The sequence below is a fragment of the Bradysia coprophila genome, unplaced genomic scaffold (assembly GCF_014529535.1).
Source record: "Bradysia coprophila strain Holo2 unplaced genomic scaffold, BU_Bcop_v1 contig_24, whole genome shotgun sequence".
Classification (NCBI taxonomy): domain Eukaryota; kingdom Metazoa; phylum Arthropoda; class Insecta; order Diptera; family Sciaridae; genus Bradysia; species Bradysia coprophila.
The window spans coordinates 6,313,354-6,330,445 of record NW_023503501.1 but is presented as its reverse complement, the minus strand read 5'-3'; the positions used below and the strand labels follow the sequence as shown (position 1 = coordinate 6,330,445).

The window sequence follows — 17,092 nt, the reverse complement described above, 5'->3', positions numbered from 1 at the left end:
GACACCGAAATATTCGAATTTTGACCTATTTTTTCAGCTCCTCATATTTCAATGTGGACCAATGTTAAACCCAATAATGACATTTTTGACCCGAAATGCAATTACTCATCTAATAACGCCCTACTCGACCTTTAAAATTTCCAAAAGAAAAATAGATAGTTTCGGTTTTCGAACACCTTCCTCCAGCCACGCAAGTGTCGCGGATTTTTTTTGAAAGTGGCTTTGGTCCCTAGGGTGGAATAGCTTTGGCCCATATAAAAAAGTCCACTGGAAAATGCGTTAAATTTTGTTGGCTGTTTTTCAAAAGAGTCTATTTTTAGAAATTTTATCATTAGATCTGTTACTTCTCCTGTTTAACACTCTGTGGTTGAACACAAAATCTTTTACTTCATTTGTTTAGCCATTCATTTTATTATATAAGACAACTGTCGATAACAAATGTAACAGACCATTTATGAAAGCTAAAACGGCTGAATAGCAACAAACTAATACCAGAAACATTTTCAAAGACATAAAGAGTTCCAGAACCTCATCCAACATTAAACAGTTACTACAGAAAAAAAGACATGCAGAAAATATCCGTGTTAAAATTTGATAAGAACAATAATGGTAGAATTAAAGAAAAGAATTTTAATTAAAAACATCCGCGAGAAAATGATTCGCTAGTTAAGAGTATTATACACTCTGCACAACAAGCTTCTTTATATTTCATAGAGCGGTTGGTTTCCCATTGAATTAAAAAATAAAGTGTACGTCGTTGTGTGGCATAATTGCATGAATCGTTTACGAAAATTTTCCAGCAAAAACGTTTTGAATGTACGTTTAGCGTTCACATTTTAATTAAAACGTACAACCGTCTGGAGCCATCGAAATAGTTAACTATTTCTGTCATATCAAGTTTCAAATCGTCGACCGTTTTAAATTTAAACAAAAACAAAATTTAAATTAAATTTAAAACCAGAAATCCGTTTCAAATTTCATTGGCACGACCTACAACCGCTCTAGCTATACAACATAATGCTATTATGATGACAATGTTATACTGTCGTATATAATTACCTAACATACAAAATGTTTGGGCAACGTATCACCACATTTATAATATGGGTTTATTCACCACAATATGCCCAGCAACTTTCAATTGTTTAACATATTATCCACTTCATAAAAATTTTCATTTAAATTTTTAATTAACAATCGACACCATGTGCAAAGTAAATCAATTAAAAAAAGAATGTTTTTTGCAACACACAAACTTTATTTTTGTTAGACACTTTATGATGTTGAACATCAGAATTTAATTTGATTTCAGCTGACGGAGAGTTCGGACTGACATTGTGTTGTATATGCTTGGGACAATTTACATGTTTTATCATGAGCGATATAATGTAATAATGTAGTAACGACTGCATAATGAACAAAATCAAAACATTTAGTGGAGGGAGCATTCATACCCGCACAATCAAGGTAAATTTACCTACGGGATTAAAATGAACAAAAATGCTACAAGTCAAACGAATTTATTTAAATTCAAAAAAATGGAATCATACAAAACATAGACCGGAGCCACGCATGAGAAAGTTGTGAGTTAAAATCCGTGTTACCGTCGAAAGTATTGATATTTCAGAATATAGGATTGTTTGTTGAGCTATTTTTACATGGTTGTTGTTGAATAATCTTCCATTTAAATGCAGTTTTGCTTAATTATAAATAATTACTGTTGATGTGACGGCAAAGAGGAAGAGTATCCAGCACTGGTCAAGGCCGGAAGTTCACTGACGCATACGAATTTTTAAAAACATTTCTTTTATCGCAGCTATTCGTTTACTCAATAACCGTAAATTTATTTGTTATTTATTCGGTTGGTTCGGTATAACTCTTTTCTGAAGGGGTTATAGGCTCGGTGTGTATTTCACATTTAACATTGATGGGTGGAAGTGGAAGCATTTATCTTTTCATTTTGTTTCGTAATGCGAAAACTGTTGCATCCAAGTATATAAATTGCGTCCGATTTTCTAAGTTAAATTAGGTGGAAAAATATTTATTTCCCGGGGGGAAATGATTTGTAGTTTTGTTTTCGGTAATGAACTCGTTGCATTTTAATCGGAAGAAAAATACCAGTCCTTTCGGTCCGGTACCAAAATAGACGTGTTATATACAACCTTCCCACTTTGTTTTCAATTAACAACAAAAACCAAGGAACATCAAACACAGAAAACCGTTATCAACCAGTCTAACTTGTCATAGGTGTATTTATTTCTAAATTTCTAAATTTATCTCACATTTTAGAAAATCTTTTTTTTGTGTTTAAAGACCAAATGATGAAGCTTTAAAAAAAAGGTATATCGAATTTGATTACAATTTTAATTAAACCTCAACCTCTCCATCCCATCCCCAATCCCATTATTTATGCGGAAAAATAAACAGGACAATTACGCCCTTTTCGTACAATTTTGTTTTTTTAGCACATTCCACACATAAAATACGAGCAACATAGTGGGGTTTGATTTACGAAATTGTGCTGAATTCATTCAAAATATGTTTCAATTCAATGTAATTTTGTTTATTACCAATTGAATTATGAGCTCCCAATTATTTTTTTTTTTTGGTTTTTTTTTCACGAAGTGTGGATATACTCATACAAAGTTAGAGATCTAGTGGTTTCGCACATATCATAGTCCATTGAAATATATATGTATGCTTTTGTGCTTTTGGTATGAGTGATAACCAGGACCTATTTTAAGGAATTTAAAAGGACGAAAATTACTAGTAAAACTTACCCAAAAATTCTTTGGTAATTTTTAGCAATTTTGGAAATTCAAATTTCTTAAAACAGACCTTCGTCATAACTAGAGCACTGCGCCGTTCAGCCGATGGACAGTTGGCGGCTAAAACGTAGCCGACACCCTTCGGCGGCCGGCTAGTATGATATTTATGGCGGCTAGCCGGCTCAGCCGGTTGAATAACAAAATTTAAAGTTTAAATAAATAAATAAATATTCGGAATTTTTGGTAGGCACGCGATCGCCAGCTGAAATGAAATTAATCTAGGTCCTCTTTTGTTAAACACATTTTGTGTGGAATCATTTGGAATCCACAATGAGTCCCAAATCAAAATACCTGACGATATTCACTTTTTTTCTCCTGTATTGCAACAATCGAATCAAATCTCATAGAAGTACGCAAGTCAGAAGTCAGTTACAGAGATATTTGTTTCATATGAATTAGGCGAAACCGCTTCTATTCAAAAATGGAATCAAACATTCAACAAAGGCTTTAGCTGTTTAAGCTGATCTCACTAGTACTACAACTACAACACGCGCACGTTTTACCATTTCACATGTAGTACATTCATGCCTTTATTGTACTGCCCTCTACCAGTCGACAGGTGCGTACACAATTTTGTAAGCCAACGAAAAAGAATGCTGCAAAAGTCTCCCAAACTGTGTTGAAACCAAAACTTTCGCAAGCCATCTTCCGCCGCCGATTTTTAACACGGCTGAGGCGGCTGAGATAGGTATCGGCGGCGGTTCCGGCTAATGTGCTTTTTCGGCGGCGGCCTCGGTGTGGCTGAACGGCGCAGTGCTCTAGTCATAACAAGAGCTGGGCCTATAGTGTATACTTCCAGTTAGCCTAACTCACAAAGAAACTAAATTTGTGACAATACCTTCATTCTGCCAAGCGATCATAAACATTGTCAAAACAAACTATCTCTGACTAAAGACGTGTAAAAATGTCGCATCCATAAAACTTCATCAGTTTGTTGTTTTGACTAGTAGACGAGACGAAGGTATAAGGACTATAATGCACCAATCAAAACAACGATTTCCAATCGACTAGGATTTACTCACTCAACACCCGGGAAATGAGTCATTAATTTATTGATATGAGCGTTAAAACTGAGTTTCAGGGGACTTGGTGAGTAATAGTAGATTATGCACCTCAGTCTAAAACAACTTACGTAATTTTTTGGAACTTTACATTTTGAATGGTATGGTCCCTCACCTTCGGCTCGACTTGCAAACACCATATTTGGCAAAATAAAAAGTTTCAAACAAAGACGTAATCTACTTTTTCCCACAGATGCGTAATGCACAATTACACGCAAAAGAGAATCATTGCAGTTGGAGACGTAGCTGTTTAACAAATCAAATTCGAGATCCTTTATCATGGGGTAAGTGCAAAAAGAAAAGGCAATTATAAGCAAACCAAACATTTGCCTTATATTATGGGAGATCCAGTCAGAGACAATGAGATTTCAGCGTGAAAACCGTATAAAAACGATCAGCTGAAACATTTATGCTGAAATTTTACAGCCTCTAACTGTAGCTCTCAGATGCCATATAAAATTAAATCAATTATTCGTCGTTTTTTTTACATAGTCAAAGCTAACCGTTTCTGAATGGTCAGCGAAATAGTTATTTGTTTATCGAGGGAAGAAAACAGGAAGTTTTACATCAATTTGTTACACGATTTTTCAAAATAGTTCCATTCTGTCAAAACAAGAGGGAAGAAAATAAGCATTTTCTACCGCAAACTGTCATCAGAACAAAACGTCATTTTCTCATGGTATTTTGAGTGGGAAAAAAGGTAAATCACACATTGAAAAAAGTTTTGATAAAAAAAAGCTTGAAAAGGAGACGAATTTATTTATTTCTCATTTTTACGAGAATGTATTTCATCAAAAATGAATTTCCTAGAAGTTGCGTATTAAGCTATTCATAATATTTTTAGTCGAACCCACGAAAATTACACATTTTCCTTAAACATACAAAAACGGTAAAATAAACGAAAGATGAATGTTTGTACTAAAAACGGTCAGTTCATTATCTATCAATAACCTTTAAAGATGAATCCACATTAATGAACGAAAGCATATAGACGACCCAATGTAAATGAAGCATTTTTATGACGTCGATACTTCCTTTTTTATAATAACAAACAAAAAAAACCATTGCTTCAATCGAGACAATCGTACATACGATAACGAATGGTTGAATATAAAAAGCAAAGAAGGAAGACGAAGAAGAAGAAGAAAAAAAAACAACCGACGACGATGATGGAAAGGAAAGGTCCATTTCTGATTATTTTTATAGCGAAAATGTTTATTTGCAGCATTCATTTATTATTTAAAGGGATATATGTGCGCTACGAATGAGTCTTGAAGTGTAAACATAAGCTGGGAATAGATAAACATTTGATGAGACATAAGGCATTATATTTTGCGCGTGTCGACCCCTTTATGTTAGGTTTGCAAGTTGAGTAAACAGCAAATATTTAAGATAAGAATTTTGGGTGAACAAACGTGCTCATTGTAGGTGTGTCAAATACATAATCGGAGATTGTAGTGACATGACAGATAACGTATTACCAATGGTCAAATATGTCCTTGAATGATTTAAGATCAATATTGATGAACAACAAATTTATGCTTGACGTTCCATCATGAGTAGGTATAAAATACCTTGTAAGGGTTTTGCTGTAGCTTTTCTCCTGCAGTGAACGACATCTCAAATGTCTCACTGTCAAATTTTTCTGAGAATTTTATTGTGTCATTGCAACGCACTGCTCCTAGCATGAACACTACTTTGACAAACGTCGAATTTGGAGGCTTTTGTGATGAGAGCTACCGCTTAAGATTGATTGTATTGTGTGTTTGAACTCACACAACTAAAACAAGTCACCTATCTTCACGAAAGAAACGCAGTGCCTACTGTGACTTCATCAGCCTCCAAATATTTCTTATGTTCATGCTAGGAGCAGTGCGTTGGTCATTGCAAATTCACAATGACATTCTCTGAAAAAAATGACAGTGAGACATTTGAGATGTCGTTCACTGTATGTGTTTCACCTCTTATCAAAATGTTCACAAGCAATGTCGCTTAATGGGTTTAATGTTTGCAAAGTCATAAAAAATGTCTTCGCTATGAGTCGTGTAGCAACTATAAAAACACCACCCAGAACCACTTTCTACTTTAAAATTCAAATTTAATTCCACAAAAAAAGAGATCTTTTGCAACTCACCCTCATCTTGTAACTGCTTAGCAGCACATTCCGCACATTCAGCACACTCGGTACAAACAGTACTTGGATTCGAGTCCACTATTGGTCCACTATTATTTACATTCTGAGCAGTCTGACCTTGTTGTCCGTTCGACGCCCTTGCTGCCAGCATAGCAGCTCGTTGGGCCTGGAGTCGTTGAATAACCTGCAACTGTTGCATATGCTGTGCACCGAACACATGTCCACCAAGCGCTCCACCCAGTGCATTGGACAGAGATCCGCCATCTTTGTATCCTTCGGGCGGACTCAATGCAGCTGGATCAACAAATTCGATTGGAGGAGCGTATTTGGGACTCTGAAAATTGAAAGGACAAGAATTAATGAGCGCGGCGGTGTTGTTGTGATAGTTTCAGTTGATCGAGCTTCTTCCATTAAGGTACAAGAATGTTTAGTCTATATGCCTTGCGAAACGGTTTGTTTCATGAAAATTTATATCCATAAAAACCTTTGGAGCTGAATAATTTTTATAACAATCACGGGCGAGGTATTCCGTTCCATTTCTGTTGAAACAAAAGATATTCGTTTTGTCTGCATAATCACACGGCAGTGAACCTTTAAAAAAAAAACGCAGAAACATGACGACAGAGAAGAAAAAAATCATAGCGGAAATAATTGTATTGAGGGTGTGTACAGGCTCAAACTCTACATTTATGTAACGTTTTGAATCCAAAGCCATATTCAATCTTTCGCAGTTAAACGAGAGGTAATTTAGTCGAAATTGAGTTTTTTTTTCGAATCAAAGTTTACATTCAAATTACGGAAAGTAATTTGAAATTTGGAATAAAACACAAACAAAAGTGAATAAAAAACGATTTTTTTTACATGGAATGAGTTGAAATATGGGAAGGTACTCCATCCTTGAAACACACCATAATCAATAATATTTACACATCAATCAAATCTAATCAAAAATTAAAAAATGTTTTCAGCATATCGGTTCGATGAAAATATACTCGTGAACTGAAAAAGCGTTCTCTTTATATTCATTAAATTGCTTCATTTTCTGTGTATACGATAAAAGGAGACCGTAGAAATAAAAAACCTTGACACAATATTTTCAGGATATTCAAAGAAAGAAAACCGTCGATCAATTTAAAAATATCAAAAAAAAACATTCAGTCTCCCTTTATAGAAGCTTTTCTGCTCTTCGTTCGCATTTATTTTTCTATAAAAAAAAATGCAACAAAAACCATACGATACATTGAGTTGCTCTACTTAAGTTAACATCAAAACTAAATTGTAGGTTTCCCTTACAAGTTTCTGCTTGCATTCATTCCTCTCTATCGATTCATGCAAGATAAAGTGATGGGTTGGTAAATCGAGAAGATGATTGAAAATAACAATTTTGTCGAGCACTTTCAACAAATCGTTGAAAAATTCAATTCCGAGTATACTTTCGATTGAACATGCAAACTGAACACGTCTTGAAAGCTTAACATTTGTATAAAATATTATTATGTAAAATGTCAGATGCAAAGCTGCACGTATAACGGCGGCCTCGAGTTTTGGGTTTCCGATTCGCAGCTGTATTGACCTATTTATCCGTAGTAAACAGGATGCAATTTTATGTTAACTTTGAGCATTCTAATTAAGTATGCTTGGAACAGAGCTAAAGTTGGAAGTTTTTCAAATTATTGCTAAACAACTAGACGATTTTCAAGATACTTTAGTCTTAAAATATTTTAGCGAAAGAAGAACTTTTTTAAAACTATTTATTTACATCAAAGTACCCATAATTACCCAAAACTATCAAAGGCAGCTATTGATACTATGACGACAAGTAACGCACTTCAAGCGAAAGTGGCACTCTAAATAGGGTACTGAAACTTGACAAAATACAAAATAGTACTCTATTTGGCAGCTGTCATTAATAGCACTTTTGCTTGAAGTGCGTTGCGACAAGACAATACAATAGTTTTTTACATCTTAACTAATTGAAAGCGTACTCATGAAACTCATGAAAATGAAATTTTTGCAAGGGGCACATCGTTGACACCTGCGATAATTTTCATTTTCGCAGGGCTTCGCAAGTAATAGTAGATTACATTGGATGCTGCGGAGGTAGTTCATTACATGAGGGATCAATTTTGTGATACGAGCCGAACTCACAAGTGTGGTTATAAGCAAAAAGCTTAGGAAACGGTTATTTTGACAAGTGTAGAGACTACACGAGTCAAAATAACCGTTTCCAAAGCGAGTTGCTTAAAACCACACGAGTGAGTTCGCGAGTTCACAAAATTGATTCCGAGTGTAATGAACTACCAAGCAGCATCCAATGTATGCTGTTTTTTTTTTATTAAATGCAGCTGTTTTACTAAGTAAAACACGCACGGGGGCCACCGTTTGGGCCCATTGTGCTGTTTTATTGCCTATCCACCCGGAATATTGTTGTTACGAGTACATTTTCCCACCCAAGGACCTGAGAGTTCAAAACCAAAAGTGTTCCTGGAACACTGTTCCAGTAGACAACTGGCAGACTCTTGAATATCAAAAGATTATTCTAAATTAATGCACAATTTCACAACATTTATGTCGCGCTATTTCATTCACTGCCAGACTAATACTAAACATAAATACTACCGATACAACAAAACCAACAAAAATATCTGTTGTTGCATTGAAACGTTTAAAAACGAATCTAGTCTGTTGATGAAATCGGCTCACACTTCTTCATTATATTAATCCCGAAAGCATCACTGGCAACACTACTGTTTTGGTGACATGTTGACAAACTACTTCCACTGTTTTGTTTTTGTGAAGTGCTAGATTAATATTTAGCGTAATATTTGTCGATTTTGGTGGTGTTTCAATAAATTTTGCTGTGAAGTGAAGTGAATACATGAAAATAAGTGAAAAATGCAAAAATTAAAATTGTTTGGCCATAGGTGTTCGTCGAAGTTGAAAAAATTGAAATTATGGCTATAGACAAAATGGCCGTCACTTATTTTTGTGTTTTAATTTTTTTTTCGAAAGTTTTTAATGAATTTGCTTAGATTGGTGTGCACTTAATTCAAGTGACAAAGTTTGTGATATCAAAACTAAAATAACATCGCAAGTATTGTTTCCATTTCAGTGTTAAAGAATATTTCATGTGACACATTTTTACTGACAAGTAATGAAAATCTCCTGATATGTAATGAATTTTCATATGAATATTCCTTCACTTGTGATGTAATGAAAAATAAATACCTTACGTAATTGTTTAGATATTGTTATTTTGCCACGAGGGATTATAGCCCTCGCCTTCAGCTCTGGCTTTAAACTTCCCTCTCGGCAAAATAAAAATCTCCAAACAAGGACGTATAGCGGAGTCCTCAGATCATACGCTACACACTGGCATTTTGGGATTTAGCGTTTAAAAAATCTGACATTCTCCACTATTTAAAGGACAAGTATAGTCAAACCCCACCGATTTATTTGACGTTATGGTTAACAGATGATTGGCAATTCGGTGTGAGGTCATTGGCTTTGTTACAAATATGGGATTCGAAACGGCTAGCAGATCGATACCGACGACTAGAATAAGCGTTTAGCTCTGGCTAATTCTCTAATTTATGGCGAAATGTATGATATCGAAGTGATAGATTTTGTATCAAGTTGTAAATAGTGTTGATCTGAGGCTAAGCCGAACACACGAAAACGAGATTTTTCATTTTTATTCCGAGTTGTGTAATGGATTTTTCAAAACGTATGCGAGAAAATAATCATTTTCTCCCATCTGCCGAAAGTTGTGAAGCCTTTGTTGTAAAGAACGTTGGTGTTTAAGTCGGGGAAAAAGTTGGAAGTTGCATTTTCTCGAGTGAATTTTGGCTCTCGCTACGCTCTCACAGAAATGCAATTGCCAACTTTTCTTCTATCGTTGAACAAATAACTATTACACGCTTTTAAGCTTAAATTCAATTTAATTTTCATCCCTAGGGTTGTAATAAACCATTTTCATATCTAGGGGTGTAATAAACCATTTTCGACGCTAGATAAAACAAAACAATGTAAAAATAATTCGCACAAATGAAGTAACAGATTTAGTTATTTTGTTGCGATACGCTTGCCGATTCTTGTCTATTACCGAAGAAGCGATATTAGCTGGTGGAGACAAATATAATCGTAACTATTAGCGTGTAGAGGGGATATTGATTGAATGTAAAGTATTACTGACCTAAACTCTCTTCCATCTATTTTTAATGATTCTTTTGATTCAAGAGCTTTGAAGTACGTACCAACTCAAATCAATTTTTCAAGTACCTTCCATATTTTTAATGGTTTTCCTAAACGATTTCCTTTTATTCACCCGCCTCTTGACATCAAAATTGGGACCATTTCGTATATAAAACACTTTATCAACCTTTTGCACAATCCCAATTTACCTAAATCTATTTGTACCTTAATCAATATTGTGACCGAATTTGCAGAAAAACAAAAAGGGATAGACCAACAATAACGAATTCATACCATTATGTTTTGTCGAATAGATTCGAAAAGTTACACTAACTACCTGATGTATTCGAATTCCATAATAATAACTAAAACGTTCGGTGCAGAGTTTCACACAAATGATATACTGAAATCAAACTCCACAAACAAAAGATAAATTTTGTTGTGGGTGAATTTATAGTTGCAATGGAAATTTATTTAACTTTGCCTATATTACCCGTTACTATATTTACTGCCAACCATCTGCATAACTCGTTACTAACTTGGTTACATATTGGTTGGTAGAGTTGGTATTCAAATTATGTTTTAATTAATTAAATTCCTTGTCGGTTTTTTTGCTAACATCGGTAGTACAGACTAGATGGTCCAAATATGCTAATTCTTAGTGATGTTAAATATGCAGGATATACTTGTGTACAAAGTGGGAGCGATTTTGTGCGAAGTATTTGTTCGTTGGGATTTTTATCTTGTTGACATAGTAATATCAAATTAGGCCGAACAGAATTTGTAGACGTATGTTTTTTCGTGTTATAGTGGAATTTTATCGGCATTCTGTAATGACATTTTCTTCCTTGTATACGTTGCAGCAAACTAATTATATTTTCTTACACACAGCATTTTACGTTTACCGATGCATTAAACAGCGACTGTTGACTGTTGTATATTCCTCTACCACATTGCTCATTGCTCATTGCTGATATCCAGAGTTATGGTTCATTCGAGAACAGAAATTTAATGTAGAACTGTTGTACGCGTTCATAAATCCGTTACTTATTTTGTTTAAAGTTTGACTAATTTGACTGAAAATCTTTTACTTAAATAGTTTTGCTACATTGATGTATAAGACAGCAATATCTGGAGCTTATCTCTTATTTACATTATTGTTTAACAGATTAATTCAGTTTCGGAGTGTTGTTTGTTTGAGAGACTCTTCTGAAAATACGCATTTTCCATTGGAATTTTTTATATGTGCCCAGTAAGGTAGAAGCCAAAACCCCTTTCAAAAAATTCTTCGAAGCTTGTGTGGCTAGTGTGAGGTGATAATAAACCGAAAACATGCACTTTTCTTACAAAAATTTCTCCAGCTACACGAGCCGTACAGGGTAATTGAATGTACTTTCGGGGCAACTAGTGCTTGTTGGGTTTAAAATTCATCCACACTGAGATATTTGCAGTTGAAGTTTTCAACCAAAAAAAGACTGAAAACTTACACTTTTCTTACAGAAATTTCTCGAGGTACACAAAACGTTCATAGTCACTAGACATAGCCACATAGTGGTGTCACTAGAAAGGTAATTGCATGTACTTTCAGGGGAAGTACAGTCTTACGGAAGTTAGCTACCATCTACGATGAAATATAACCGTTTAAACATTTCAACTTCTCATATTTCATCGTAGATGCTTCTAAACCCCCATAAGACCCTATTTGTCCTGGAAGAAAATGCAATTACCTTTCTAATGATACCACACACGACCATGGACGTTTCGTGTACCTCGACAAATTTCTGTAAGAAAAGTGTAAGTTCTCAGACTTTTTTCGGTTGAAAACTACAACTGCACATATCTCAGTGTGGATGAATTTTATACCCATTAAGACCCTATTTACCCCGAAAGTACATACAATTACCTTTCTAATGACACCCCACAAGACCCTGTCCGGTTCGTGTCACTGGAGAAATTTTTGTAAGAAAAGTGCATGTTTTCACACAAGCCACACAAGCTTCGAAGAATTTTTTTGAAAGTGGTTTTAGCTTCTACCTTACTGGGCACACATAAAAAATTCCAATGGAAAATGCGTACGATTTCGGTCTGCTGTTTTACAGAAGAATCCCTCTTTTCGTTCATCGATAGATTTCAATTTTAAAACCCAGTTTTGTCGGGGTGATGAAAAATTCTAAAAGGACAGTTTCTAAGTGATTCAGTACAGGTCCCGTGCATGACTTTTCATCACCCCTACAATACTGGCTTTTAAAATTTGAAATCTACCGATGCACGAGAACCAACAATGCGACACGATCAGAAATCCCTTCGAAAATTGGAAAATGATTGTAATTGACTAATAATCGATTTGCATCTGTGCATACAGGTGTGAAATGGGGCGACATATCGCAGAATTATATAAAGCACACAACAAAATTGAATTCAATTAACTGGTACGCACAAGCATCTCTCTTCCTCTTTCCATACGTGTTATCCAATAAATGGTCGTTTGCATGTTTCTCCCCTTTTCAAATTTACTTTTGAAATCAAATTAGAAATCAATTCGGTTTTTCCCACATTTGATGGAAGACGAAATGTAATATTGAACCTGCGGCTTTTGCCAGGGTGTCTTCGTTATGCTTTACAGTCAAATCCCGAAAGACGATTCTTGTTTTCTTTATTTTACTTTCTCAACATTCAGTGGAAGATGTTTGTTATTTTTGAGAAAAAATTTTACGTCTCTGAGACAACCGATTCTCGTTGTGTTTTCGCAAACAACACAACAATCGAGACGAAATTTACTTTTTCGCTTTCCTGAAAAAGTTCGAAGTTCGGCAGCCAAGAAAATAAACAGATTAAAAAGTCATTACCCCTTCGACAAAAGGGCGTCAAATAGATGGAATTTATTAGGCCCATGGAAATCAATATTTACGACGGCATATCAGTAGACAGTAAATCTAAATCAATCGTCGGGGGGAAAAAATCAACAAAAATTTTGATTGAAAATTTGTCTGTCTTACCTGTGGCGTTCGATTATCCTCACTGTAGCCTGTACATTGGCAATTCTCTTCACAGCAGAGCCGTACCAGCTCATGTTCACCACACGTACACGGCTCTTCGTCCTCTTCGTCATATTGGCAATCTTCGCGAATTAGAATAATGTAATCGGCATCGAAAAACTGATTACGAGTCTCATCAAACACAACGCGATTTTTCCGCACCGGTGCCGCCCGATTCGGATTTTTTAGCAAACCCCGCAACGGTCCAATTGTCTCTCGCATAGTTGAATACGATACGACCGAGGGCACAATTGGTTCTACAGAACAATCACACGACGACGAACTGCAATCATCGTCCTCGTTTGAATCAAAGTCTAATTCATCGTAACACTCGAATACACGGCCTAATTGGGTTGAATAGTCTTGTAAGTGGCGTACATCAAATTCACAATTTGTGTGCAAATCACCACCCTGCAAAATTGTTTTTAAACTGTTTGTCGCAGATGTGACATTGTTCTCACTTTTATCGTCATCAATCTCACTCTTACTAATATCTTGTTCAAAAAATAATTTCGAAATTTCCTCTGAATCGGCTGTTGACTCGAGCGTATCTGAAATTATTTGCTCACCCACCACATTCCCATTTAGCTCGGATTCATCGTTCCTGTTTTCATTTAAAAAATCCTTTTTACACGTTGATGGGTTGCTTTTGAAATTGCTTTCGTCAACAGACAATAATTGTCCCTTTGTCGGTGATATGCTGAACAACTCCTTTTGATGGTGCTGTTGAGTATCGTCTAAATTGTTATCATATGTTGTGTGTGGTTTCAGTCGCTGTTGTATTTTTCCTCCACATTTATCGCAAGATGAAAAAGTGTCAATACCATTCCCGTTGCCGTTAGTCGGACGACGGTGGTGGTGTGGTGTGTATTTGCTTTGCTGTTCGTTTCTGCCAACTTTCCACTCAACTTCTTTAATGGAACTTCTGCAGCATGAATGGTCGTAATTGGAGATTATTGTGGATGTTGGTGGATCGATCAATAGCTGAGACGACGCACAACGTACCGTATCCGATGTACTATGATGTTCATCTGTGACCGAACAATGTAACGTGGATTTTTCAGACCAATTTTCGACAACAGATGGGTCTTCGCGATGTTGTAGTAACTTTTTCGTAAATGCTAAATCTTTGAACCGATTTTCCAGACGTCTTAACCGATTACTGGCCTCGAAATTTTCACAATTTGGCGAACACTGTCGATGTTCATGCTTTGTATCGTTATTTACATGTGAGCCACTTATATGACACTGTTCACTGATATCCTTTTTCTTATTGTTTTCGGTACAATGCAAAGCACCTAATCGATTTTCTTCTGTTTTTTCACACAATGACTCTTCTACCGACACAAGGTTATTACACTCGTCCGAGTGGCTCGTTAAGCACTTAATGAAGCTTTCGTTGCGAACACAATTGTTATCGACACTGTTTGAAGCTGATTCAATGTGGTCCGATTTACAGCTGCTTTTGCTATCACTACACAATTCGTTTAATGTAAATTGCTTATTGCTGGTTTCATTTCCATCATTTTTCGATTGATGGCAATTTATTGGACTGGATTCGTTGCACTTTGAGGGTGTTGAGGGTACTTGAACACCTTGTTCCACAAATTGGTGTTTATTTTGACCTTGTAGATGTAGAAAGTGGCACAGATTTTTTAAATTCTTCAACTTAACATCATCCTGAACGTTAATTTGGTTCAGCTGATTAATGTCTATCGCTGGTATCACATCGACAACATCAATCTTCAATGCTGTCCGCAAACTGTCTGCTCTGTTACCTCGCGATTGTGTCTCGCCACCAATAACGACGATGTCCTGGCTAATATTTTCAACTTGTTCGTGTGAATGAATCGATTTATTCCGTTGACGATTTTCGTACGAAGTATTGTTGGTGGTGACCTGTTGTGCACATGCGCCACATAAAATTGCAATGCATGGGTTATGTGGAACGATGGTAGCCGTGTCAGTTGAAAGAAGGTTCAGGTTACCATCTACATTTCGTTCAGATGTATGAGACGTGGATGCGCACTGGACCGTTTCGGTGTTTAGAATGTCGTTGGCAATATTATGTGCACTATCAATGTTATTGCAGACATTGTTACACTTGAAGCAAACATTTATTTGCTCTGAGTACACTTCGTTATTGCACTCAGTATGATTTACGTAGTCATTGCCTTTGGGACCCAGTGTTGGACTAGTTGGTGTCTGCGATACATCACGCTCAGATGGTGTGGCATTTATCAGACTGTTATCGTAGCTGTGGATCGATGTTGGTTCTATTGACGTCGACTTAATTACATTTTCTTCGTAGAATGAATGAGCATTTTCTGCAAAGATTGAAGGATTCAATTAATTGTTTATGTATAAGTCGAACGGTAGAGTTCGGTTGTAGACGGGATAGAAAATGGAACGGGAGGGATAATGAATGATGCTATACAAAGAATATTCCTTTCTGTTCTTTCGGGGAGTGGATTGCATGAATATCATCCATTAAATGGTTGATTTATGGGATTTCATTGATATTTTACGAATGGCGAAAGGGAAAAGAATTACTTGTCCTGTTAGAAGAACATTATCTGTATCGTAAAAAAGTCGGTATACGATTGATATACAATAGTGTTTGAAAAAATTTAGATACCATCTACAAAACGGTAAGCCATTAATTTCGGATCACACCTCCATATAATCAAGTCGATGAAACAGTTTGTAGAATATCAACTACCAGATACTGCTTCAGAATTCGAATCTATAAAGAAAACCTGTCCATATGCCAGTGTACTTTCCTCACGGTGCTTGCTATAATATATGCAAATCCAACGACAATCAAAAGTTTTGAATTTTCATTGCATCTTACCAGTATGCTAAGATAATTAAGGAAAATTCGCTGAGAAATTTACTGCCTTTGTAAAGTAGTTATTCGGAAAGTGTTGAAAGTTTTATAGCTTTTCGAGGCGGGAACACTTGGCATATTTGTTTAATTTAAATGTAAGATCAGTTGAACTTTTGCAATCTAAATTTTATTAGTCATCTACATAAGTAGGAACAAAGAGTTTACGTTGTACATTTTGTTGATCTCAGGCGAAGCCGAAGGTCAATAAAATTACACGTAAACGTGACTTTTCACTATCATTCCCAATTCATATACGTCACAACCCAAGGGTTGTAAAATATCAATGAAAATCCATTACGTCTCGTAAGTTAGAAGAGTCAGCCAAAACCCGCTTGTGTTGACAAAGGCTGCTAAGTAAGTAAGTATTACACCACGGAAGGAGATTGGTCAATTCTAATATTCTTATTGAGACTTCGTCAATAAAATCGATTCTTAGTTTGGTGTTCCTTCCCACGAATACAGCATAATACATAGGCAGTAGTATCTTTCATCAAAATACAATTTAACTGTTGCGGATTTAGCCCAATTATCCTAACCTCCTATAAGCTTTGATCGTATACGGATCAGTCATCTGTGTTGGAAAATATTGTTATAGATCTAAGGCCCGTCATTGGGAAATGACAGGACAGTTTCCCGAAAATGTATGTAAAATTGTATCACAAAAATTCACCGAAAAAATTCAAAGAAACTTACCTCTTATGCTTTCCATTGTATTCGGGCATAGTCTTTTTAGGTCGCCAAGGCATATTTGAGCACTAAAACACTTTTTACTCGACAAAAACACAGAAAATATTTCGACGCAACTGTGACACTCCGCTACTATAAGTACTAGAATCAATGTTTGCTGTGTTCACTTCGGCAGTAAAATATTTTCATTCAAAAAAGTGGCGGACATTTAAAACAATCATCAAACGGTTGACAAAGGGTAGCGTATACATTTAATAATAATC

General features: G+C 35.8%; 1 protein-coding gene across 7 annotated transcripts in view; it reads right to left on the bottom strand.

Annotated features, from left to right (window-relative positions):
* The window catches only part of LOC119078050, a 59,801-nt gene that overhangs the window by 31,490 nt on the left and 11,219 nt on the right, over positions 1-17,092 (bottom strand). For all 7 annotated transcript variants that reach the window (XR_005087930.1, XM_037185464.1, XM_037185465.1 and 4 more), the window contains exons 3-4: positions 13,214-15,579; positions 6,024-6,357 (exon numbers count right to left, since the gene is read on the bottom strand). Coding sequence is in view for 6 of the 7 variants with exons in the window: in XM_037185464.1 (XP_037041359.1) it covers positions 6,024-6,357; positions 13,214-15,579 (2,700 nt within the window). In the remaining variant the exon portion in view is untranslated. The remainder of the gene's footprint in view (positions 1-6,023; positions 6,358-13,213; positions 15,580-17,092) is intronic.